At 36.5% G+C, this 27738-nt stretch overlaps 1 protein-coding gene across 3 annotated transcripts; it reads left to right on the forward strand.

Moving 5' to 3' along the window:
* Positions 1–1197: 1197 nt before the first annotated feature.
* On the forward strand, positions 1198–27738 carry LOC125828089 (protein PHYLLO, chloroplastic). Of its 3 annotated transcripts, XM_049507390.1 has the most exons (27): positions 1198–1369; positions 1476–1667; positions 2152–2363; positions 4225–4342; positions 4445–4561; positions 6181–6279; positions 6894–6953; positions 7152–7223; positions 10401–10511; positions 10581–10775; positions 11227–11889; positions 13705–13929; positions 15396–15698; positions 16322–16389; positions 17066–17224; positions 19547–19672; positions 19751–19882; positions 19965–20079; positions 22215–22370; positions 22668–22904; positions 23017–23184; positions 24111–24254; positions 24841–25302; positions 25831–26124; positions 26205–26362; positions 26475–26582; positions 27382–27738. In XM_049507390.1, exons 1-27 carry the CDS (start codon positions 1211–1213, stop codon positions 27626–27628), a joined length of 5100 nt encoding a protein of 1699 aa, XP_049363347.1. In that variant the 5' UTR covers positions 1198–1210; the 3' UTR covers positions 27629–27738. The 3 variants fall into 3 exon arrangements, with proteins under 3 accessions (XP_049363347.1, XP_049363348.1, XP_049363349.1); XM_049507391.1 differs by lacking the exons at positions 1198–1369; positions 1476–1667 and adding an exon at positions 1834–1922; XM_049507392.1 differs by lacking the exons at positions 1198–1369; positions 1476–1667; positions 2152–2363; ... (1 more) ...; positions 4445–4561; positions 6181–6279 and having other exon boundaries at positions 6894–6970.

Here is a 27738-nt window from a genome sequence, read left to right on the forward strand (position 1 = left end):
GTGATCAATTGGTGAGGAGTGATTTGTTATTTCCTAAATGAGTCTTCAACGAGTTAATGACTCGTATAATAGTTGATATAAAGTATATTCCATTTGTAGAAATGTGAGGATCTTGTGGCTAAAACAATTACATGTTATGGACAAGAAAACATTCGTCACAATAAGAGATTGGTTGATTGTCTTGTAAACCTTCTTTTACATCATCCCGAAACAAAGCACTGGTTGTTGTAGCATAATATATACTTGCTCGTTGTATTAACTTGTTGTGCCTCCTACTTCATTGGCCTAAGGCTTCTGCAATACTGATTGTGATAGTTAATATGCTGCCCGCTCGATAACTTGGCTACCATATGATGCTAAATGAACAATTATACAATAACTTTACCTTTCCATGTTCATTCTCAAAGTATAATACACAAATTAGTCACTAATTAATTATTTTTAGAGTTTAAGTTTTATTCACGGAGGAGAAAAAGTGCCTAATACAATCAGGTATTGTACAATCAATCTATATATTAATCATGCGCAAATTTTTTTGTATTGTTAATGTAAATAGATAAAATCCTATATTTTTGACAATATATAGATGTTGATATGCTGACATTATTTTTGAACTAGGTTCATAGTCAGAAATTTGATTTCAATGAAAACATGACTATAATTGATATCCAAATTAATAGGTGTGACATGTCGAGATGTATGTTCACTCTTAAGGTTTAATTTGATTCACAAATTCTTCAGATAGTACATTGCAGCAGCTCGCATCATCATGCATACTTAGTATAAGTTATTCAGTATAATTTTTCAATTTAAGGAAAAAAATATAATCTCCCAAATAACAGTCGTTTGTAGAAGAAAGATACCACTGATGTAGACGTGTAGTAGAATTCTTATGAATGACAGTTATTTTTATCTTAAAAAAAGGAACTGAAGAATTCATGGTGCCTTAAATTTCTCTCATATTTTAACGCGATCTATTCAAAATGCAAAAAGGCTAAGGAAGTAACTATTAAATTGCCATAAATGTGATTCACTGAATATGGTCATATATATGTAATTATTTATATAAAAGTGTCTACTTATGTTTTTTTCCCAAATAAAAAGGCCCCTTATTTCTCTTTTTATTTTAAAAAAATCTGACACCTTATCCTCTTCACTTATCAAAACTTCCATTAACCGTCTTCTGCCAAAAAAAAAATCGCCGGCGGTAATGAATTCTCACAGCTTAACCGGAACTCACACATTTCCTTTTTATCCATCTCTCCCAATTCGCCGTACAATCATCAATGTCACCGATTACCACCATTTTCCCCTACTCACTTCCCGGCGCTTCACACTGCATCGTCTCTGCAAAAACCCAAACTTTCAGGTTTCTTACGTCTCTCAATTTTCTTACAATAACTTTTTTCTTAATGGGTTTTTCTTTGTTTTTAAAAGTAATAATTAATTCTGGTGTTTTCTAAATGTGTATGTAGGTAGTTCGCTGTTCACGGCAAGAAAACAGAATATTGGAACCAGAGGATGCAGCATTGTTGATTTCTACGTGTATTACTCGCAATTTGTCTCCGGCTTTAACTTTAGAACAAGGATTGGAAAAGATTAAGGAGGCTGTGGAGGAGCTGAAGGCCAAGCCTCCTTGTTCTTCTAATGGGATGTTTAGATTCCAGGTATATTTTCCTTGTAGTTATTTTTAAAAAGCACCTTTATTAGGTGAATGATAGCTGTGGTGCTCTTAGGCCGATCTTATTGTGTAATTAGTCTTAGATAGGCAGTAATTCTACAACTTTACTCATTAAACTGTCCTTTTGGGAGCATCCAATTAAATAGGGGATATAGAGATGGTTAACAACTTAGCATAGCCGTCGCGTTGCTCAAGGATGCTGCATAAAAATCTAGAAGTGATCCAAAAAGAAAATAGAGAAGTTATTAAATTTCTGATTTATGTTGTCATCTGAATTCGTTCAAACTAATAATGTCTATGGGTGCAGTATATACATGTTTGCTTGGTTAAGTTTTAGTGTCTAGTTGATGATATGTTGTTAGGGACATATACTGCCATTGGGTTACATAGGATTAGAATTTATTCCAAACATAGACAATCAAAGTGGGTCTTCTTTCTTGATTAGTGAGAGGATGATTGTTTATATGTAGGTTGCCGTTCCTCCCAGTGCAAAATCTTTGAATTGGTTTTGCTGTCAACCGGAGTCATCAGGAGTATTCCCACAATTTTTCCTTTCCAAGGAAAAGCAAAACCCGTCATATAAATCAGTTGAAATGGGTCATACACGCGGGATCTTTGGAATTGGGGCAGCAATCAACTTGAAGGGATTTTCTGCCACTAAAGAATCTGGGGAATTTGGAAGGTAATTTCAGACCTTCATCACTGCTTCAACTTCAGCTCTGACATAACTGATTATTTTTACATTCCCTTTGAACTTTTGAACTTTTGAACATTTATGTTTTCACATTCCCGCCAATCATTTTATATGAATCCAGCTTGATTAATGTAAGTGTAATTAGAATCAATTATTGGTGGAAATGGAGCAACCTGAGGTTCCATCTTATTATATTTTTCCTCAAAGAGTTGGTGATATTATAAAATTAATTATGAAGAGGCAATGGATGCAGACAAGTAACCTCTTCTAGTGGGATTAGACTTAGTGAAGGTTTAATGGAGGAAAGTCTTATTTCTTCTCTGTTTGAGGAACTTGTATGAAAGTGGATGTAAGAAGGAGAACGAGTGTTCCAATAGACAATTGAGGAGACATGTCCCTGCTTGAGAAAAATTCAATTTTCCTTGCTTATAATGCGAAAAGGTGGAAGAGATGTGGAAGTATGTTGGTCAGAGCTCAAGAATGTTCCTGCAAGCATTGAAGACAATGATCCATTTCAGGAAACTTGTATTCTGTTTTCTGTAAAAAATGATTCAACTATGGGGACCTAGACTAGTCCAAATATTGTTGATAAGAAACAGTTTTATTGTATAAACATCTTGAAGGTATAAACCTCAAACTTTGTCAGTGAAAATGGATGCTTCTGTTCGACTCTGCATTAATGGCAATGCTTTATACTGTCTCAGCAGTAAAGCTGCAACTATCTCGCCTAAAGGTGAACAACTTTCTTTGAAAACATGGGGACAGTTTCATTGGAGGTAGTTTGACATATGAGATTGCTTAATAATGAAATAGATGATTTTGGAGTGCTCTTGTTGGATTAGATGATTCTGGAGTGCTGCTGATGGATACCATGGGTGATTGTAATCTAGAATGAAGAATAAATGGACCCTACATTTGCTACGAGCAATTGAACACAATATAATCTTTGGGATAAATATGGGAAGCATATGCTATACCTAGATATGGGAGAGTATTTAATATACTTATGTGCATTATACATGCAAGTTTTTCTGCTATCAAGATGTTTGTGGAGCGTTTGCAATCTGAAAGTGCATTTTGAGGCCAAACGAATCCTTTATCTGAGTATTATGGATACCGGATTTAATTAATTTTTGAACCCTTGAATTGGATCCTTGTAGATTTCTATTTGGTAGGTAGTATTTCCAAGCTTGCCCTAAATGTAAGTAATTTTGGTGATAGCATCATGACTGGATTTTGTATAATCCACTAGAGTGAGTTACTCCATGACCCCTACATGAATAAAAAGTTTGTCTTTCCTACAGAGCAGAGTATCAATATGATTCTTTGTACTTGTTCTTTGTATTAACAAACTGTCTTTTTGGATGAAATTCCATAAGAGACGGAGATATTGAAGGGGGGGGGGGGGGGGGGGGGGGGAGGAGAGAGCAACTCTTGGAAGTTTTCTGTGCTATTGAATCCAAATATGTTATAAAATGGTCTCTGACATTCAGCTCTCCACATCAGGTGGTTATCACATTCTAATGGCTAAAACTGCGATTATGTCCTTGTAATTCCAGAATCATGAAAATTCTGATTCAGCATTTGTTGTTGTTATTAATCATGTCGAATATCGATTATAAGGGGTTAATTCTTGACTCGTACCCTCAATGAAATGAGCCAGTTGCTGTTTGACCCCTCTTTCTGTCTTTCAGAAGAAAATCGCATGTAATTCTGATATCTCTTAAGAAAGAGGATGAGTTACAAATATCATGATTCCACATTTTACAATCACATGAAGGAAAGATGTGATTTTTCTGTCGTCTTTAATAGACATCAATAGGTTAATATTACACTGGTGCTGCTGCAGATGTTGTGCTGTTGAATCAACACCAGTGGTGGCTTATGGCTTTTTGGACCTAAGTTTTGATACAATATCTTCTTCCATGAAGCAAGAAGCTGGGTTATTCTACTTCTTTGTTCCCCAGGTAAGTGAGATCTTCTTGCATGGCCATGGTTTACACTTGAATAATTCCTCCGTTCTATCTAATGTTCATTGTTATTTATGTGTTGAACTAATATCACCTTAGATTGAACTAGCGGAGTTCGAAGGTGCTTCTATCTTATCTGCAATGGTGGCATGGAATGACACTTGTATGTGTACCTTCGAGGAGGCTCTTCAAGCGTATGAGTCATCACTTTTGCAGGTAATATTCTATTTCCATGTATTGTCTGTGACTATTAGATTTAGACCTGAAGTTTTTCTTCAGTTCAACTGTAGCATGAGAGTTTCTTTTACCTGGGATGTCATGGTCATCTCTTTGCTACTCAACTATCCTTCTTCTCGAAGTCTATCAGCCATATTGAACCGGTTCAAAGAAAAGGGAGCGATTGTGAAATGCTAATGTGCATGATTTATTATATGTAGAGGCCTTGCTTGAAGTGATTTCTCAGTGTTCACACTAACTAGTGGAGAGTTAGGGAAGCAAATATGGCTATTTATGCTACTTGCAACAAGTTTTGTCTTTGGTCAACTTTCCCATTTAAGAACCTTACTTTCAGGGGATTAAATGCTCTTTCAATCTGGCCTAGCCTTGTGTATTTTGTGTCATTACAAGTAGTTCTGTTTTGTTCTACTACTGCTCAGAAGTTTGTTCTAGTAACAAATCAGTTCCTTCCATTTTCTTTCTGAGAAACCAGATAATCTGAAACCCATGGCTCTCTTAACATCCAGATTAAAAACTGTACTTTTGGTTTGATATAAGGAATAACATATCAAAAAGTATAAGAAAATAACAAGGTAAAAAAGGAAATTAACTTTTCCATTCCTCATCTTATTATCTTATGCCTTGTGTATATTTAGTTCAACAACCATAATAGTAAAAGTTTAAAGAGATATCTGATTTCACCTATGTTATTTGTTAAAAGCTTAAAGCATGTTTTTTCCTAACTATAAATGACAACTTTCACTCATATATCAGAACAGAGTCACATCAAGATGAGAGGACCTCCTGCACATCATTACGGGTATCAATCAATAACTATTACTCAATCCTAAACTAGTTGGATTCAGACACATGAATTCTTGATATTCACTCCGCTTTATTCCAGCCAATTTTAGTCCTATGCTGGTAAATAATTCATTTTAAAGTGGTTTAAGGATTCTCTAAACCTAAAAGTTCTCTAAATCTCGCACTTATCCCTACCTCATATAATTAGGTGTCACAACAATTAAGCCTTAAAACCTACTAGGTATCACCTATATGGATCATTTGCTACCCTTGTGCTGGTCTTACTTAAATCTACAGGTCTTTTGAGGTAACTACCGTACATGTGATTTTAATCCACCTTGTCTCCCTGTAGCACTTTAGCCATCATAGTGTTGCATCAATGAGGTGGTGAATTTGGAGGTCTATGTGAACTATAGCTAAGCCATTTCGTGCACATTCTTTAACTTTATCATCTTTGTGTGTGACCTGCACCCTCTATCTAAGGTGATCAATTCTAATCTTACCCTGTTTTGTGTGGCTTTAATTTATCTTAAAATATGTTGGGCCTCTAGTGTCCTACATTCATTCTCATATTGGTGGAATCACAACCCTAGGATTTGCCCTGAATTAGGTATCATACTAGGGATATATTCCCGAAAACAAATCTATGTGACTAAATTTGACTCCTATTGCTCTTGTTATCAGGAGTTGTTAACAATACACATAATACTGGATGTGTCTGCTTTTTCAAAAGCCCAATAGTATCTTGAGTATTGTTGTTTTATATGTCATCATGCTATGTGCAACTGACTCAGCCTTTTCTCAATTTTTTTCAGGCTGAACGTAACTTCAGTTTTGCAGAAGATGGACGCTGCAGCAATCACATTGGTGCGACTACTAGAAAAGTCCATGCACAGGAGGGACAAGTCCAAATGGTAATACTAAGTTTCAAGATTGCACTATGACAAAGGGGTATTGCCTAGGAAAGGAGGAAGTGGAAATGATGGAGGAACAAACAATTTGCCTTGACCTCCTTTAAGAAAATGCAATAATTTCGTTTTGGTCCTTTCCTTCGTAAGGGTTGAAAAGGGAATACATTTCTGGACTTCACAAAGATTTCAAAAATTAGGGAATGCCTGAGCCCACGTAACTTCCTTTAACTAATACCCTCCAACTTCTCTTGTGCCAAACAATGTGAACTCTTTCCTTTCCATTTGCTTTCCCCTCGCTGCTCCCCTTTCGTCCAATTTCCAGCTGAAGCACACCATAAGGTTCATGCTCAAAACTCTTTCTTGGTTCTCCATCCTTACAAATTCTTGTCTACTCTTCCTTGATAAAGAACAATCGTGTGGACTGTATTACAACTTTCCAGATGTACTTTATAACAGTTATTGTTGCTAGAGTGCTTTTCTGCACTGGCAAACTCTTAATTGATAACAAGAGATTCTACAGATTGATGGTGACTCCATTACATGACTGTTTATCATGAATATCAACGCTTCCACTCATGTTTTTGCTTTAAAAGATCACTGATTAATTCCTTTTATAGGTATACTCGAATCTTCAGAAACTGTTTGGAAAATACGTTGGGCCTGGTGCTGTGGAACTGGTATCCCCTTTATCCTGGTAATTATCCTTCCTCAGATACTTTTCATGTCTCGTGTTTGAGATGCAACAAGAAATGATCTGTCTTCCGCCATTTCTATTCCAAAAAAGTAGATAATAAAAGATCATGTTCTTATCACTCATGAGCTGTGCTTTGTTTATTTACTAATTTATTTTCTCTAATTGTATTTGCTTCACACAGAAAGATGCCTCATGCTATTCCAGCCAGTTTGTTGTGAGACTATCACCTGCTCTTGCAATTTCGAATAACATGGTATGCTAATTTATGAATATTGTGAGTTAGGAGCCTTTTGTATGAATATGAAATTGCACGTGCTCCCTTTCTTTTATTTTATCTTCTTCTTTGTGCTACATATGATGCTGCATGAGTTGCAGATCATGTGCATAGATCTGTTGTAACTTGGCAATGATTTGGAATGATGAATATCTTTACATGAATGTGCTTATGGCCAAAATTCTAGCAGAGATTATGTTAAGAGAATACAAATTTCTTTTACTGACTGGTTAGTTAAGTAATTTATTTATATTATGTTAAATATGTCTTAGTACTATAAACCGGGTGGTGATGGTGGTGGTTTTCGGTAAAGATGGCTACGTAAAATTCAAGCATGAAGATTCTGGAAGATATATTTCCAGCAAATATGATGCCAGTAATGTTGCATTTGCTTGTCAGCTAATTTGGTGATTTAACACCGATGTGTTTCCAGACCAGTATCCCTCAGATAGGGTAACCTCATGTTTAGAAAAGAAGTACCCAAAAAAAGCTAGCTTTGAGTTGACAAGAAAATTACCATTATGTTCTAACTTGCGGAAAAAAAACAGTTAGCTTTTGTTTTTTTATAAGGTAAAAAAAAAATGAAGTTAGCTATTGTTCTCCTCTTAGTTAACATATGTTAGCATCTAAATGCCCTGTTACCACATGTGAGGAAGTAGGTTATATTTTTCCCTATGCTCTCTTTAGATGTCCTTAGTTTTGAGGCAAATGAGAAAAAGTTCAGCAGTAGAATCTAATGCTGGGTATTATTCTTTTGACTTTAACTAATCCTGCATTGACCAGATGAATATTAGTTTGCAAAATATTTATGCCAAAGAGACAGTGGCCTATCCTCATTTTGGTGAAACATCTTTGTATCATGTGCAAGAATTTTTTTATTCTAAATTCAATTGCATTAGCTACCAAAAAATTGCCTCTTATCACACTAAAGCCTTATAGGCTATTGTGGATGGTTTTGGCCTGAGCAATTCGACATGAACAAAGATCCCATATTTGAACCTATTGTACATATTTGAAATTATGAATTCTGAAATTCGTTGATTCAAAATCCTTTCTTAATCTTGTAGTGAACCAAATAATTTTTCATATAGAAAGCTTCTTTTGTGTCTTCCATCTTTTATGTCTTGTGATTTTCAGGTTCGAAACTGAGATGATTTTTCCATTTTCCTTGTGTCATTCTTCTAGCCAGTTTAATTACTTCCGTATTCCTCTTTCATTTGAAGGCCACTCTCATCCGTCATTGAGGTAGTCTTTGATTCATTGGAATGCTCAGGACTGATAAACTATTACAATTAAAACCTCTAAAGGCGTTATTTTTCAGTTGTCAGTCATTAGTTAGTGAGCCTGTCCTTTCTATGTTATTCCTTTGCTAGCTCATATTGATGAAGCTTTTCTGATATTTGGGCAAGTGTTCTGCTTTTTCAGCATCATAAGAGTTCTCACAAATTATTCTAAATCTGTGCTTTAGAGATACATTTTGTGGACCTGACTGTAATGTTAGTGTTTCCATTTCAAAATATGTTTGTACGCACTATGAACAATATGAAGCCCTTTCGATAGATGACATTTCTATCTGTATCCAAGTTATTGGTTGAATTCATCACTAGTGAAAGTATATAAAACTTGTAGTGACGGGGTCTTCCTTTTCTAGAAAATGCGACTTTCATTTTAGTTGCTTTTTTTGATGTATGCTCAACTGAAACCTTCGAGTTACTACTTCGGGTCTGTTAGAATTAGAGTAGGAACAAAAATAGTATATAAAATTCTACTTCGAAAAGAATTGTACTAAAGTGTCTATAAATAGGGTCTCAGTATATGTAGAGACACAGTTCAATAATATTTTTCTCCTATATTTCTCACATGTATCAGAGCTTCTATGATTTGGTAGAGAATCAAAATGTTTTTGCTGCCGGTGGACAACTCTAGAAAACATGTGTCGCCCGTCTGGCTAATGATTATGTTAACAAAAGTAGGGCTAATGATAAATGCATGAAAAACAATCATGTTGAGAGGAAGGACTGACAAAATATAATTGAAAGAAAATAAGGTCAAATAGCTGTTGTGAGTGAAATCCCGGCGACTTTCTAAGGTTGTGTGGTGTCAACCCCGTATCCATTAGTGTTGTACGAAAACCAACACCACCACGGGGTCCCCCAGCCTCTCGTGAGTCGCAACCATTACCCACAAAATTCCACCAGCAGAAAACCTTCCACTCTCCCCAAGCGTTGTCGAAAGAAGCCTTCTGTGGTGAGATCTACACCACGCGCTGCGTGCGTGAGCCTCTGTCCGACCACTTTCTTGGAAAGTATCCTGTGCATCATTCCAGCGATATCATTAGTCACTGCGAATTTGGTGACTACCCATTTCTCTCTCTATTTTCGTTGGTGTTGTGTAAAATCCAACACCACTACAAGGTCCAGCAACCTCTGGCGACCAAAGCCCAATCAGCCTTGCTGGCTGCAGATCCCTTATGCGTAGCTAGATCTAAGGTCCAAACGATCACGTTAATACCATGCGTCAGTGTGTGAGCCTATTCCTGCCAGTTTTCCGTGGCTTTTTCATTCTACATCCGAATATTGTGTTTTAGTGGGAGGTAATTTGGTGTCCAGTAAGTGTAAGAATCAAAGTGTGGTTGCTCGATCTAGTGACTTGTGAGCTAGTGTGGACCAAACAGTTGCTGAGAGAACTAAAATTTGGAAAAATTGGTTAGATGAAACTTTTGTGTGATATTCAAGCGGCCCTTCATATCGCATCAAATCCAGTATTTCATGAGAGGACTAAGCACATTGAGATTGACTGTCACTTTATCAATGAAAAGATACTCTCGGGAGATATTATTACTAAATTTGTGAAGTCGAGTGATCAACTTGCAAATATCTTTCACCAAACCCCTCACCGGTCTTTGTATTAATTATATCTGTAATAAGCTCGGTACATATGACTTGTATGCACCAGCTTGAGGGGGAGTGTTAGATAGGAATAGGAACAAGGATAGTATATAGAATTCTACTTGGAAAAAGATTAGTATGTAGTATCCTACTTGGAAAAGGATTGTATTGTAGTGTCTATTAATAGGGTCTTAGTGTAATAATATAGAGACACAATTCAATAATATTTTTCTCCTATATTTCTCACATGGTCATTACTGTTTTTCAGCCTCGACAAAATGATCACACTCAATTTAGTTGCCGCTTGAAAGATTGCGCAAACATCAATATCTTGTGGGCATCACTTATAATTGAGGAATGCACTCGACTTGGTCTGACGGTAAGAATATCTGTAACTTCACAAATTTTATTTAATTGGACTACAAGTATCTGATTCTTTCACATCTAGTATTTTTGTGTAGCTCCAGGATCACGGTCATCTCCTCTTGCTATTGCTGCTTCTACTCATCCTACTACAAGTTGTATTGCATGCATCGATGAACGCTCACTTGCATTTCATGCCGTTGGTTATGCCAGAAGTTCTCATAAATCCGCTGTTATCATCACGTCATCAGGCACAGCAGTTTCAAATCTTCATCCTGCTGTGAGTACTAAGATTTAATATTCATATTCACTTCAACAGTTTTCATTACTATCTTGTTTCCTCGTTATTTACATGTTAATTCAAATTTAATTTACGAAGCTATATTCCACAAGTAGCTTATATAAAGCAGCCAGCTTGATTGACATGACAATATTTGCTATGGTTTGCTAGTATGCTACTTCTTTAGGAGATATATATCTGCGGCTGCATGGACATGCTTGTATCAGTTTAAATGTATCGTGTATTGCAATAGGGTAAGATGTAATATTAGCCTGAGAAAGTTATGTGTCCTAGTTATGCATCATTTTACATTTCTCTTTAGAGCATCCACTTATACTTGAAGAAAAAGTTTAATTTTCTTTAGAGATTCCCCTTCTTCTTGAAGGTAGGATTCTATTTATTTGCAATGTTGCATCAAGTCATTTTTAAACTGTTCCATGGAAATGCACAGGTCGTGGAAGCCAGTCAAGAATTTGTTCCGCTGCTGTTACTTACAGCAGATCGACCTCCAGAGCTGCAAGATGTTGGAGCAAACCAAGCCATCAATCAGGTCAATCATTTTGGTCCATTTGTGAGGCACTTCCTCAGTCTTCCTGTTCCCAGTGATGATATTTCTGCAAGAATGGTGCTTACCTCCATTGACTCTGCTGTTCATATTGCAACTTCTTCACCAAGTGGTCCAGTTCATATCAACTGTCCTTTTCGAGAACCACTGGAAAATAGCCCAAGAACATGGAACCCTATTTGTTTAAGAGGGTTAGACTCTTGGATGTCAACCAGTGTACCTTTTACCAGCTATATCCGAGTTCAACATTCTTGTAGATGCAACTACAATACCTTTATGGATGAAGCTCTGAAAGTGATAAAAAAGGCAAGTAGAGGCTTTCTGTTGCTTGGCGCTATACACCGGGAGGATGACATATGGGCTGCTCTTCTCCTTGCTAAACACCTTTCATGGCCCGTTGTAGTTGACATTCTGTCAGGTCTCCGACTGAGAAGATATTTTGTTCCATTTCCTGAATTTGAAGATAGTATTCTTTTTATCGATCATCTAGATCATATGCTACTTTCAGACTCCATCAAGGATTGGATGAAGGCAGATGTGATAATCCAGGTATGTGCTTAGGTTCTCTCTGATCTAGCTGCATGTACTGTGTTTGGGATGAACCTGTTTCTGTCATTGGTTCTTGACTCCTTAAGAGAAGATGTCATTGGTTCACTTTCTCCATTTCATGCCTGTGCCTAACAATATAAAAATATAGATAGTAGGATAGGAATAATACTTCTGATTCTATCCTTCAAAATTGGGGCAAGTTGGAGCAACGTATTTTGTGATTGAAATAGGAATTACTCATAAGAGAATTAGTTTCCTGGGTCTTTCAAAATTGCTGATTATTGACCTTTCCGTAGTGTCTATTTTGTTTAATGATGGATGGCTCGTCTTAATTTCTCTTATTGTACTAAAAATGTGTGGAACCTTCTGGTTGTATATGGCTAGCTAAGCAATTGAATATCATAATCAAATGAGTGGAGTAAGACTGCTTTGATTTCGATATATAAGGAAAGACTACTCTGATTTCAATATATAAGGAAAGACTACTTTGATTTCGATATATAAGGACAAAGGATATAAATATATAAAGTCGTACAATTATTGTGACATTACACTAATGAGTTATGTTAAAGAAATGGATCTTGGACCTAATTCAATCCAAAAAGCTAGCTCAAGAGGTGAAGATTGCCCAAGTCATATATATAAAGAGATCTCCCAAGTCAATCTATAGTTGGAATTATGGAGAAATACCCAATAAACTAAGATTTTAGGATATGTAGAAGTGTAAATATATGCCTGCAAATTACCATTCATAAGAAGAATGAAGATGAAATAAGATTAGGCGAGATTGCTGTGTCTTAACGCAAACAATTAAGATAGAATAAATTAGACATACCTACCTTATACAATATAACCAAATTTAACCTCAATGTTTGGCGTGTCCAGAAAGTAGAATAAATATATAATAGTAGCCTTGCCTTATTCTCTCATTCAATCCAAGGGCTATAACAATTATCTCTCTGGTCCCCATCTTGGCATTTGTTACTTTGCTTTTACTAAAGCACTAGACACAAATTATGAAAAGCAAAATTAAACTTTTATTATATTAAAATTAAACGGTTGTCTATTTGACACATAATAGAAATGTTTCTTTTTGATCCAGTTTTGTAAATTGGGTGTGAGCATTTATAACTCCAGCTCGTCTTAAATTTGGTAACATATATTTATGTAGCTACTGAATAATCTTTCCTTAAGACAAATGGTAATTTCCCCTTTTTCTGTTGATAATGATCCTTATTTCTTTAAGACATTATATACTAATGTTGTAATGAAATGTGCTCGCATAAAGCGGAATGAATATAAGTTTTTATGACATGATCGCTACTCTGCTAATTTTTGTGGGCTTAGGTCTGTTTCTCCAAAACCCACCACCTGACCTGCCCCAATGAAATTTTTACCAAAATAAATTTTGCCCTGCTCTGCCCCATTTATGTCCTCCCCTGCCTTGCCCTGCCTGGCCCCTCTCTACCCATTGCCATCCCTAAGCATACAATACTAAAACATTTGACCTCTTATGCTGACATTCTTAAGTGAATGTATTAACATTTGCTGGGGTGTAATTGATTTGCAGATAACTTTCCACCATTGCTTGAAAACCTCCCCTTTGTCCATGACTGATTCTGTTTTCTTGTAGGAAACTTTATATTCTTTGAATCATGTCCCGGAGACGAAATTAGTATTGCTTTAGTTGGATTTCAACGAGTAGACACAATATATTCTGTTAAATTATATGTATATGAAATTATGCTTCATGGTACATGTATTTAGTTAATTATGGCCAAATAAGGAACTTCATTCAGTTGGTACATATAACAGATTGGAAGTCGGATAACAAGCAAGCGTGTGGCTCAACTGCTAGAGAGCTGTTTTCCATGTTCATATATAATGGTTGACAATCATCCAAGTCGTCATGATCCTTCACATATTGTAACACATAGAATCCAGTGTGCGATTCCTCAGTTTGCAGATTATTTGATCACAGCTTGTACACCACATCCTAGGAGAAAATGGGAATGTTTTTTACAAGCATTGAACAGTGTGGTATGTAATTTAATTGACTTCGTATCGTCTTCCATACTGTAAATTATGAATCTGTGTATAATGTTTATATTTCCTGTATGTGACATATTTCCTTGAACTTCTACTCTGTCCCTTCCTCCAGATGCAAGTAAAAGATAGAAAAGGATAACTCTGACATCATCAACTCTTAATTGCAGCTCTATCATTTTACTGTAATAGATATTATAGAGCTAGTCTTAAAGTATTAGGAGATGTGTAGATCGAAGCTGAACTTTTAATATAGTCCATGAATTTTTCTCTCTGTCGCTCTCTCTCTGTGTCTCTCTCTGTTTGTCTGTCTGTCTCTCTCTCTATATATATATATCAATCTAAGTGTCTCTTTGTCTGCAAGCGCGTGTGATATCAAATATGCATATGTTCTATAGACATGTACCTCTAAATCTATTGCCAGTGTTAGTTATGCATCTGATTTTCCAGATTCCACATTTCCAGATATTGCCTGCATGGCATTGCAAAACTTCGGACAAAGCTATGAGCAAATAAGTTAAGACTAAGGAGTTCAACAGAACACTTCCTCCAATTAAGTGCCTGCCTGCAAGTTTATTAGAACACAATAATATGATGCTTGCTACATAAAATCCTCAGTTCTGATGCACCCAAGGGTATGGGCTAGTGGCACTTAAGGGTGTAACCTAGTGGTCAATGATGTGGGAAGAGAACAATGAGGTCTCAGTTCAAATCCCAGCGGAGACAAAAAATACTAGGTGATTTTCTCATGTGTCTAATTCTTGGTGGACAGAGTACCCGGTACCTATTATTGGTGGGAGGTAGCAGGTCTCCTGTGGAATTGGTTGAGGTGCGCGGAAGTTGGCCCGAACACCACAATTATAAAAAAAGGTATGGTCTAGTGGTCAATTAAGTAGAAGAGAACCATGAGGTCTCAGGTTCAAATCCCACTAGAGGCAAAATCCACTAGGTGAATTTTTTCCCAGTTGCCTAAACCTTGGGTGACAGAGTACGCGGTACTTATTGTTGGTGGGACGTAGCAGGCATGTCGTGGAATTCGTCGAGGTGCCTGCAAGTTGGCCCGGACACTGCGGTTATAAAAAAAAGATATGGTCTAGTGGTCAATAAAGTAGAAGAGAACCACTAGGTGATTTTTTTCCCATGCGTTGGGTGACAAAGTTACTTGGTGCCAGTGTTGGTGGGGGGTAGCAGGTCCTGGTGTAATAGTCAAAGTGTGTGCGAGCTGGCCCAAACACCACTGTCATAAAAAGAAATCCTCAATTATGATGTGGTTATTTTTGAAAGCTTCTCGAGGGAGAGAAAGTGCATGTTTATTTCTTGTTAAGTCAGCTAGTAATTGTTTGAGTTTCTGGTTCCTCTTATAGTATGACTATTGCTTGTGTTTATTATTCATCCTATTCTCATAACTATTCCTTGCCACAATCTTAGTTATTTTATTGACTTCCATTCCTGTTATATAGGCTGCATGGGATATCTCATTTCTAATCAATTCTGAGTACTCCTTAACTGAGCCTTGTGTTGCACAAATGACTCTGGAAGCTATTCACTGCGAGTCTGCTGTATTTTTGGGTAACAGCATGCCAATACGTGATGCAGACATGTATGCATGTAACTTTAACTGGGTAGAACGTACCCAGGATGAAGTCATATTCAGCTCAGAATTAGCTTGCCACTTTATTCAGGTCGCTGCTAACAGAGGAGCTAGTGGTATTGATGGTCTGCTTAGCACAGCTGTTGGTTTTGCAGTTGGATGCAACAAAAGAGTGAGTGGATTAAACTTTGATCTAAATAACAATATTTGGTTAGTAATCATTCATTGGAATCTAATTAAGAATCACGTTGCTCTTACCAAGAATGTAGTGTAATAAGAACTCCCTTTATGTTGGCCTTTTCTTTTTTTCATTGTATGTGGTCACTGAAGTTTGGTTACTTTTGTTTACTTCTTGTAATTGCTTCACACTACAATTCTTATGGTGATTTATTTTATAGCTTTTTGTGTCCAAGAACAATCTTGGAGCAAATATTTTCCCTCACTGGCTGAGGTGTGATGTAAGATATAGAATTGGCTGGCACCAATGAAAAGTAGTATAAAATATGAATATCACACTCCACTATGGCTGGCAAAGATACCTCATATATTTTTTAAGACTGCTCAAAGCCCATTTAGTTTCTGAAACTAATACAATTCTTAGCAATTAGATTATCACTCAGTTCAATTTGCTCTAGCTTCCAGTCCCTGTTCAATGTTCAACCTTCAAAATCATTAGCTTGAAGTGATATCATTTTCCTTTTTCTGTGGTTCACCTTTGTTCTGGAGATTTTTCTTCTGTTATTTCATGCATTATTCACAGATGATTGTGGAATTTAACATTGTGCTTCTTTTTAGGTACTTTGTGTAGTTGGAGATGTTTCTTTTCTGCATGATACAAATGGGCTGTCCCTTTTGAGAAAGCAGTGAGTAGTGTTATTTTTCTTCTCTTTCCATTCTGTTTAACATCCTTCAATGCTGCTTTGTTAGAGCTGATTCAATTAGTGACATGTGTTATTATAGAAAAATGAAGCTATGATGTGAAATTACCATTTTTAGTTTTCTTTTTCATTATCCTTATTTGCCTTTTGGTTTTAGATAGAACATGTCATAAAGCAACCCCCGCTGTCGCTACTTTTCTAATTTGCTCTTTTTTTAGTATTTATTAATGCTGCAGAACTTCCTTTTTCATGTTTATTGGGTTTTTGCTCCTCAGCCTTGTACTTGTGTTCCTACCATTAAAGTGCAATTCAAACTGATTGGTTTCTTCAATATCTTAACTGGACTTCTTGTTTTCATAGAAGGCAAGTCTTTTATCTCAAATTCCTACTGCTTATGCATGCTCCTTTAATACTGTATTCCTTCTTATCCATTGCTTGTTATGATAGGTAGTCGATTGTTTTGGTTCCTTGGACAGATCGTATGAATCATGCTTGAATTTTTCATGTGGTGGACTGATGGGCTATATTTGATTTTGACTTCTAACGTAGCATATGATTTAGATGATATATTATTATGTTAAAGATCTTTCTGCTTCATGTATGGAAAATTACATGAAAAGTTATACTCACCAAATGATACATATTTCTTTTATGTTTGAAGGATGCTGCGGAAGCCCATGACTATAGTTGTTATTAACAACCGTGGTGGCGCCATATTCAGTCTTCTTCCTCTTGCAAATATGACTGAAAGAAGCATTTTAGACCAGTATTTCTACACATCTCATAATGTTTCAATTCACAACCTATGCATGGCACATGAGTAAGAAATGTTTGTTGCCACTTCCATTAAACATCAATTTATTTTATTGTTTGTGTTACGTATATATTGCTGTTAATATATGATTTTAATTTTGTATTAATGTCACAATTTCACTTCCAGTTTTCAGCTCTAAAGTTACATCTTGATTTTCTGTTGCTTCTGCCAACCTCGACCTTCTTATCTTCTTATTCCTGATAAGATTATTCCTATGAGTTAACTGATAAGAAAATGGACCTTGGGCCTAACTCAACTCCAAAAGTTAGCTCATGTAGTGTGGATCACTCAAACCATATAAAGAGACCAAATTACCCCTCCTAAACTGGTGTAGGATTCAACATCCTTCCCTCCCATGCTCAGGACTGAACATCTGGAGCATGGACAATATAATATGAGTGTCCAACATTGGGTAAACCAATAATTGACATGGGATTAACTTTGATACAATAACAAAAAAAATGGGCCTTGGACCTAACTCAACTCCAAATGAGCTTTGAGGATTGCCCAAGAACATATAAAGAGACTAAATTACACCTCGTACTCCGATGTGGGACTCAACAATATCAAACTAGGTGCCAGAGTATCGTGGACAACTTGTACAAATATCCTTGAGATGTCTCCCTGTACAACAATCTATTCTCCTCATTGTCTTCTTTGATTGCTATTCTTTCAAAACAGTGTATGTTGTCCCATCTTGGACTTGTGCCTTCCAGTGTTTCATTCTTGAGCACGGTATGTTCATGACTCAATTTTCGTGAAGAACACACATTTCTATGATTCACCCAAACTGCTCGCCTTATCTCCTACTTGGATTCTGGGACCTTCATTTTTTAACTGATAGAGAGTCAATATATCTATAGCATCTCTGTTTCTGTCAGTTGCTCCATTAGATCTCTTATTCTTTTCTTCTTTCCTGTATTATCAGTTGCTCTTGAAACATCTATTACAGGTCCTGCTCAAGTGTGACGAGGAACCTGTTGCTCCCCTTCAACTTGATTTCCCTGAACAATACGTGTCTTAGGGTGTAAGGGAGCTTTATTGAAGCATGCAGGTTCACAGCTTCTTAACATTGGAATCAGTGTTGCATCAGGAGATTTCCCCCTTTTATGATATTCAGTGCTTTATCTACTTACAAAATCTTTGGACTCAAGTTGTATATATGAATATCTCTTCATAAAGAATATAGGACTTCCTACTCTAGCAGCAACCTTATTATGAAGTTCACATTTTTATTGCAGTGGGGGACACTTTCGATGGGGAACGTCTTTCCTTATAGATTACTAGTAGTTTCATTTTTTCATTCCCCTATATCCTTCCATCATCATGCTGTCTAAAATTTAGCAATGAAGGGCAAGCATTTTGTAGTGAAATTAATATGCTTCTTGTATGTTGTTTTGTTATAATGTCAATATAATATGTATACTACCCCTTTAAAGATAGATGCATGAATTTTCTGGTTTTGACCCAAGTATATTACATCTTTAGAGATGATTCATATTACGTCTTGTTTCAGAGTTCATAATCTTTACAGATGATTCATATTACGTCTTCTTACTTTTAACATTACAAGACTATCACAGCATTCTGACATTCCTTCTGAATCTTGAGGTGCCAAAACCGACTTAGATTTGCTTATTTTGAAAAATATAAATTAGGTAGATGATGGAAAGGTTGTTTGAAAAACTTATGGAAAAGGTTGTTATCACCAAATATTGATGAAAAAGTTATAGTGGCAGGCATTCTGAGGAAAAACTGGCTTCCTGAGAATGGCTGGAAAGAGGTATGGTACTACCAAAATGGTCACAGCAAAAAAGGCAATGTGCTGCCAGAAAAAAAGGTGTTATGCTTCTAGAATGGCCATCGAGAAGAGATGCCTAGCCAATAGCCATTAGAGCAATCATAGAAAAGAGGCTCTGTTTTGCCAAAATGATTACCGGAAAGAAACGTGGTGCAGCTAGAAGAGTCATTTAAAAAGGGTTTGATGCCAGAATGCTCATTTGAAATAAAACTTGTACTGCTATAATGGTTGCCGAAAATAGAAAAGAATAGTTATTCGAGGGTAAGTTAGAATGTTAGGGTGCCATGTTATATTATCCCATACTGTATTATGGCTTGTTTCTCACACCATAATTATGTGTCTTATATCACAAAGTCATTATTGCATTCTTCTAGAACTTACTTCTTTAGTAAGAAATTCGTTTTAATAAACTGAGACAAGTTTCTTCTAATAGTTTGATACAAATATTGGTTTAAAGTTGATATTGCCTTTTCAAACCCCATATTAACCAAACTTGGTTCCTTAAATTTTTTATACTTTGTTTTCAGTGTGAAGCATTTGAAAGTACAGAGCAAAATGGAACTACAAGATGCTCTATTAGCATCTCAAAGAGACAAGGAAGATTTTGTTATAGAGGTTGATAGCACCATTGATGCCAATGCTGCCTTTCATAGGTAGTTATATTAAAGTCCAATGTCTTATTAATTTAAACTAGTGAGAACATTCCCAACTAAGACATTTTCTTCTTTCAGTATGCTGAGAAAAGTTTCACAGCAAGGCGTGGATCATGCTTTCAACAGCCTTTCAAAACTAACTGTTTTGAATTCCACGAATGATGGGTTCATACCCAGCAAAGTTGGTAAAATGCAGTACTCAAAATATAGGTTAGCATTTATAGACTGCACAGACATTTTCTGTTTGGGGTCCTGAAAAATTGACACGACTTTTCATACTGTTTTATGGTAGAATTCAGCTGTCCTCTCCTCCTACTTCATCTTCTGCCAGTCACAGATCCACCTACCACAGAGAAGGCTTCATTATAAGTTTGTATCTTGAAGATGGTAGTACTGGATATGGGGAGGTAATTCACAATCATATTTTGATTCTCACCCTCCTCGGGGAGGATCTCATGATTTGTAGATAGTCCAGCAACTTAGAAGCTATTTGATGCATAGTTCTAGCATTTGTTCTTGAAATTTTCGTAGTTAATATTTAGCTATGTTACATGGATCCTTTGTTTGCTTTGACATATCAATATTGAGTGGTTATGAAATAGGTATGAGTACTTTGTACGGATTCTCCAAAATGTACTAAAAATTAACCAAATAAAATAAAATAAATTGAATTAAAAGCAAATAACTGTGCTGCACCCTTATCAGAAACATAATATTAGCTGAATTCATGCGATTGTGACTGTCCTGACGGAAGGTAGGATAATGAGGACGGATCAAAAGGAAAAAATGGCAAGCTTTTTGGAAAAGGGATACACATGACACCTTAGGCAATGAAGGGAGAGAAAAGCGAAGTGCTACATAAGATGGATCACAAGTTCACATGTTACTGGTGCTTTTGGGCTTGATGACAGCATAGCTCATGGGACAAATCCGTGATGTCTGTTGGGCCAGAGTGGACAGTACATGTGGATATGACAAATTAAGTATCAGAGTCAGATTCCCATAGTATGATGGTGGCTCGAAGCTCAGTGAGAAAACTTAATCCCTAAAAGGGGGTGTATATGACGCCTTTGACAGAGGGCGAACTGATAAGAGCATGTTAAGAGGAAGGGGTAGACATCTAGTATGACAATCTTATGAAGTAGAGTTACACATGACACCTTAGGTAAATTTACATCTGAAAGAGAGAGAGAATGCTATATAAGATAGAGCACAAGTTCACATGGTACCCACGGTTTTGGACTCAATGATGACGTAGCCCAAGGGACAAACTTGTGAGGTCCGTTGGGCCAAGGCAGACAATAAGTGCCATGGACTGAGCTGTGACAGTGACATACCTGCTTAGAGTGCACAGTTACAGCTAAATTTAAAACATCATGATAGATATAGTATATAACATTGGGGTTGAAACCATGAAGTGTTGTTGGTGATTATGAAGTCCATATTTTCATCCAACTCCCCTCATTATTTGTGAATGCTTTCCAGTCCTGGGATTGCCAAATCATCTTACTCTTTCTATATATATATATGAATTTCTCTTGCATACGGATGATTGACAGTCAATCTAATGAACTGGTCTGTGGTCATGGAAAAGGTTGACCTTAAATATTAAGTTCTCATGATGGGCTTCTCACAAGTCACAACAGATATTGGATGGCATGGTAATTCTCATCTTTGGCCTTGCCTCTAGGCATCATTAGTCTTATTATCTAATAATCCCATTATATCATACATGCAAATTAATTAATAGAAATAAGAGAAGCTTTTAGCGTAGAGAAGGGTGTCATGCAATCCAAGTCAATAACAATGTCTTGTGCATGTCATAAATTGGCTACTCTAAAATTGTGATAGCTGGGCAGCTTGCAACAGGAAATGATGAAGTGAGATGCGCTTAGCTAAAGGTGACTGCTAATACTTGCTTTTAGGCTTGGAGGATAGCTTTTCTTTTTCATACTATGATATTCCAGTTTGATACAGATGGTGCAGCTGTGCAGTAGTTGAATGCTCAGTTGAACATTCCTTTTTGTACGTAGATACAAATAATACATGATATTGTCAGAACAGCCAGATATTGTCGGAACAGCCATGCTTGTTTATGAAGTTGAATCAGAACAGGCATAATTCATGAGTCATTAAAAGGAAACCTCGTCTGCCTCATAAGTAGGGTCAGAAAGTGTGAAATATTGTAAACCTAACAGTATCATAAATAGTAAATTGATGAGCTCTTCCTTGTATTGCTTCAGAAACATTAATTGAAAATACTTATCTAAAGTAGGCAACTTAGTCTATTTAACTTAGTAAAGCATGTCATCTTGCTGTTTGTACTTTTTCACTGGAGAGAAATGAAGAGCATATGATATTCAACTTGTAACCCAGATTTTCTTGATAAACCAAGTTTTCAAGAATAAGCTTTAAAATTATTGACAATGTATTGCTTTATTCCTCCCTCTCCCTCTCTTGGTCCCCGTGCCTTCCTCTCTAATTTCTAGACAGAACTCTGGAAAGCTGAAATATTCTGGATTGTCATCTATTAATATAACAGGTTGCACCGCTTGAGATCCACAAAGAAAACCTACTTGATGTGGAAGAGCAGCTTCAATTCCTTATTCATGTTGTGGAAGGAGCTACTATTGACCACTCCCTTCCTTTGCTGAAGGGTTCATTTGCTCGTTGGTTGTGGCAAAGCTTAGGTATCCAGGTAGGTTGATGCATCTTCTTTTTTGATGGATGGTAATAGGAACATCTAGAGATTCTGCAATTGAAGGGGAACCTTGGTGTAACTAGTAAAGTTGCTTCCATGTGACTAGGAGGTCACAGGTTCAAGCTGTAGAAAAAACCTCTTGCACAAATGCAAGGCAAGGCAAGGCTCAGTACAATAGACCCTTGTGGTCCGACCCTTCCACGGACCCGTGCATAGCAGGAGCTTAGTCCACCGGGCTTCCCCTTATATCTCTCCAAATTTATTACTTCTGAATTATGTTCACTTCATTTCTAGCCCAATTCAATCTTCCCAAGTGTGAGATTTGGCCTGGAGATGGCTGTCCTCAATGCTATTGCAGCTGGAGAAGGTTCAAGCCTGTTGAATGTACTCTGCATACACAGAGAAGAATCAATTGAGAATTCTTTAGATGTCAAAGTTTGTGCACTGCTTGAGTCTAATGGTGGTCCCAGTGAAATGGCTCTTGTTGCAACAACACTTGTCAGAGAAGGATTTACTGCTATAAAGCTAAAGGTGGGAGTATCATTTACAAAATGTGAAACTTGTTAGTAATTTTGTAACTTTCAGTGGAAGCTGTTATGATTCCAATTTGTAAAAGAGTTTAACTACTTTTTTTTTCACACAGGTAGCACGTCAAGCAGATCCCACTGTGGACATTGCAATTATAAAGGAGGTAAGGAAGAAAATTGGTTGGGAGATTGAGCTGCGTGCTGATGCAAATCAAAGTTGGAACTATGATGAAGCTGTTAAATTTGGACTTTCTGTAAAAGACAGTGGCCTGCAGTATATTGAGGTAATGTACCAAAACACTTGTTAGATGTTTGTAAGGTAGTCATAATTTCAAGCAGTTAGGGAACAAAATGCCTTTATAGGGCCAGAACCACTGAGAAGACTTTCAAGATGGAGGGAGTAAGATTTTGTAGAATTTGAGTGAAAAGAGAGGCTTCTTTGTATTTCAGTATATCCTTGCATCTCATGAGTGAGTTCTACAACTATTCTGGGAAAGAAAATAATTAGAGAGAATATTTAGTTACAGCTAATTGGGATACAAAGTTCCTACAATCAAGCTAGTAATTAGACTAAGATGCATCTCTTACAATTAAGCTTGTCAACAGATTTAAATGCATTTTGTCATCTATTTCTTCAGAAGCCATTGATCTTTCCTCTTTTCCCTCTTTACTTCCTTTGATGTTGTAGACTCAAACAATATTTGTGCTGAAGTTCAACATATCTTGGTCTTTACATCAAAATATGCAGCATTACTGGCATATCAGAATACTTATATTCTACAAACTTCATGTTTCTACACCAAACAAATAGAGAAGTACAGTGATAACTTAGAGTTAGTAAGTTATATTACTGAAGAGGTATAAAAGAGATATTAGTCTTGAATAAAATAAAAGTAATATAGTTGCAAAAGGCAATAATAAGACGTGACTTGTGAAGAAATCCATTAAAGAAATAACATCCCAAGGCATTACATTACCGTAACTAAAGGAAGCATTTTAAGTTGTAAAGGTTCAATCTACTGGATACCTAATTTCAGGGATTGGTAGTTTAGAAAATGGTAAATTGCTTGTGTCCTGTCCCTCGGCCATTGTTTTAATGCTCAGACAATTAAACATCATAGTTTGCCTAAATGTTAAGCATTCATTTCTCTGTCATTATTTCTCAGTTCCTATGATATTAGATACTTGAATAATTTTTTGGTTATTTCAGGAGCCTGTTAATAATGAAGATGATATAATCAAGTTCTGCGAGGAGACTGGCTTACCAGTAGCTCTGGATGAAACTATCAACAGTATAAGAAAAAATCACCTTAAAGTGCTTGCAAAGTACAATCACCCAATGATAGTTGCTTTTGTAAGTTTGCAGGGTATTATGGTCTATCATTACTTAGAATGTGGCATGTTTTTAATTGTTGTACATAGGTATTATATTTGGAAATTATCCCTTTTAGATACTTATTAAAAAAAGGAATTCTTCCCTATTAGATTTGTATATATATGAGTCAATCTTGTAATGATCTGCATAAAAATTTCAATCTTATTGGTCCGAAGTAATTAATGAAATGAATCATCTGGTCTTTTGAAACCCATTTACTTGCACAGGACAGAGAGCCGGGTCACATCCCCCTCTCCATCTTGAAAAAAAAATATAAACAAAAATAATGACTACAGCCAGTCATTAGATTCTTCATATGAAGTGAATCCTCTACTTTGTCTTATGTACCTATTATTGTATCACTATATGTTCGAAAGGATATCAACGTATGAAAACTGAAAATAACAAACTGAACTTCATGGCTGCATCTACTGAAGTTTCAAAGGCAAAGTCCAGTTATTATCAAAATTGGGATCTTGATCAAAGTAGGCTTACAGTTACAGTAAATAGGTAATTGGATTTGACTTTGTTACTACAAATAAAAGCAGTTTCCAAATCTTGTCAGGTTATCAAACCAAGCGTCGTTGGCGGTTTTGAAAATGCAGCATTGCTTGCGCGATGGGCTCACCAGCACGGAAAGATGGCTGTTATCAGTGCCACATTTGAAAGTTCCTTGGGTTTATCAGCTCTAATTCTGTTCTCACGGTATGTTGACCTGATGAAGTTAGATACAGGAAGAATGCTTAACAAGGAAGAGAACTCTTGCATAGCCCACGGTCTTGGAACTTATCAATGGCTTAGGGAAGATGTTAGCAGAACGCCTTTAATGATTGGCTATAATCCTTGCAACGGTGTTGTGGAGGCATGTGTTACTGACGCTGCTCAAATCCTGCAGCATTTTCAATTCAACCAAGATGCAGTTGTTCCTGATTGTACTTCCAGAGAACTTCATGCATATGAATTTGTGGCAGATCTTGAAGGTGCCTCCATCTGTCTTAACGTGCAAGAAATTGGAAAGAAGGATGATGTAAGTAGTCAAATTATGTTTTCTGGTAATGCTTAATAGCTAGTTGAAGAAGTTTACTGCAATCTAATTGTGCTGAATCCAGCTGGACAAAAAATAGGGAAAAACAATTGACAGTGGGTACCAGATGTCATCTTATTTTTCCTGCTTGATTGCTTTCATTATAAGTCCAGTTTTAGCAATTATGGTTGTAAAGTATTGTTATTTAGCAGCACCCAAGGGTGTGACCTATTGATCAATGAAGTGAGTTGAGAACCATGAGGTCTCTGGTTCAAATTCCAGCAGCGGCAAAAATACTAGGTGATTTCTTCCCATCTTTCCTAACCTTGGTGGACAGACTTACCTAGTACCTGTTGCTTGTGGGAGGTGGCAGGTATCTTGTGGAACTAGTTGAGGTGTGCGTCAGCTAGTTCAGACACCACGGTTATCAAAAAAGAAATATTGTTATTTAACATGGTGACAATTTTTCTATTTCTCATTAACCTTGAAGTACCCAATGATATACTTTTATGCACAATCTGAGCTATGCAGAGTAGTGTAGTAGTATTTCTTCATGGCTTCCTTGGAACTGGAGGAGATTGGATCTCTGTTATGAAGGCTATATCAGGCTCAGCTAGATGCATTGCAGTGGACCTACCTGGACATGGAAGATCAAAGTTGCTCGGCCAGGATTTTGATTTGGAGGAACCAGGGTTGTCAATTATGGCCTTTGCAAAAATATTGCAGCAGTTGTTTGACAGTCTACAGTGTCAAAAAATTGTTCTTGTTGGATATTCTATGGGAGCAAGGATTTCACTCTACATGGCTCTAAGATACAATTACAAGGTATACTGTATAAATATTTTCCATGGTATGTTGCAGAGCATTTCCCAGTTAATATGATTGTTCAATATTCTTGACGGAAGGTTGCTGGAGCTGTTATAATAGCTGGAAGTCCTGGATTGATAGATGAAGAGGCAAGAAAAGTGCGTAGAGCCAAGGATGATTTTTTCGCCTGCTCTTTTGCTGCTTCTGGCTTAGAGCCATTTTTAGATGCTTGGTATTCTGGAGAGCTCTGGAATAGGTAATTGATGAGATTCTCTCTATAGGAGTTTGCATCTACTCTTGCTTTGTGCTACATGAGGTATTTGTGCCATACCAATTGCTAACATGTTAAATATATTTGCATCCTGCAGTTTAAGAACTCATCCACATTTCAATAAAATACTTGCGAGCCGATTGCAGCATTGTGATCTGAAAAATCTTGGGAGAGTATTAGCAGATCTGAGTGTTGGGAGACAGCCGTAAGTTGATGAGAAATCTTTTGCTGTTTTCAATTTGTGGTGTGAATTCTCTTATTTGCCTTTTTATTTTTCAGGAAAGAGGTTAAAAAGGAAAACAGAAAGTTCAAGTAGGAAAAGCTATTAAACTAAATAGAAAGGAAAAAATGACATTTTTTAGTAAGAAAATTTCATTCACAAGAGTCTTTCTTGCCGCTAGTGTCTAAGTGGGTCAGTTCCAGCTTTCAGCCATGACTGTCACTTTAGAATTCTCATATTTGGCTTCAGAAGAGCTAAGGAGATGAATTGCTGAACATTAGTACAGGTAGAAACCAGAAATAGCATGCTTATATGGTTCTTAGTTAATGGTCAAAAGCTTCTCCAGTAAAGAAAAGAGCAAAGTTTGCACTTTGAGAGAAAATAATTCCAGACTGAAAAGTGATTAATTTATGCTAGAATTTGTCATAAGGAATAGGAATTGCATAGAATCCATTGATAGGGCAGGCCCTTTAAATTGTTTCTTTTTACTTTCTTCATGAAAGTTCTAATCAATTTGATTGAAATGTTCATATTTCTCCAAGAAACCTTAGAGTCATGCTTCTCATCTTTGGATTTTGAATTTTCCATGGCATTCTGATCTTTTGCTATCCTAAGTAGATCTCTAGTTAGACGGCATGTTATGATGTGAAGTCAATATGTGTATCTCAGTAACTTGAGTATATCTTCAACTGATACCCTCATATTCCAGAACATGTTGGTGCATCTTCTATTGTTTCCCTGTTCCAAGTCCCCACGTTCTAATTGTCCTCTTCATGTATAACAGGCCATTATGGGAAGATCTAAAGAGCTGCAAAGTACCCCTTCAGTTCATTGTTGGAGAGAAAGATGTTAAATTTAAGAACATTGCTCAAAAGATGCGTGACACAATGTGCCAGAGCACAGAGACTACGAACGTTCCAGAAATAGTTGAAATTCCATATTCTGGTCATGCTGCACATATAGAGAATCCTCTCACTGTGATCAGTGCAATAAGTCGGTTTATCAGAGAAGTTGAGTTCAAATCACAATAAAGTTCAGTTTTCAACATTTATCACTCACTTGAAAGAACAAACAGCATTAGATGGAAGACACATTTCCATGGTTACTATGGCTTCAGTTGGAGTTTGGTTCTTTCTTCCGT

Source organism: Solanum verrucosum, unplaced genomic scaffold, assembly GCF_900185275.1.
Source record: "Solanum verrucosum unplaced genomic scaffold, falcon-dt-bn FXZP01000053.1, whole genome shotgun sequence".
Classification (NCBI taxonomy): Eukaryota; Viridiplantae; Streptophyta; class Magnoliopsida; order Solanales; family Solanaceae; genus Solanum; species Solanum verrucosum.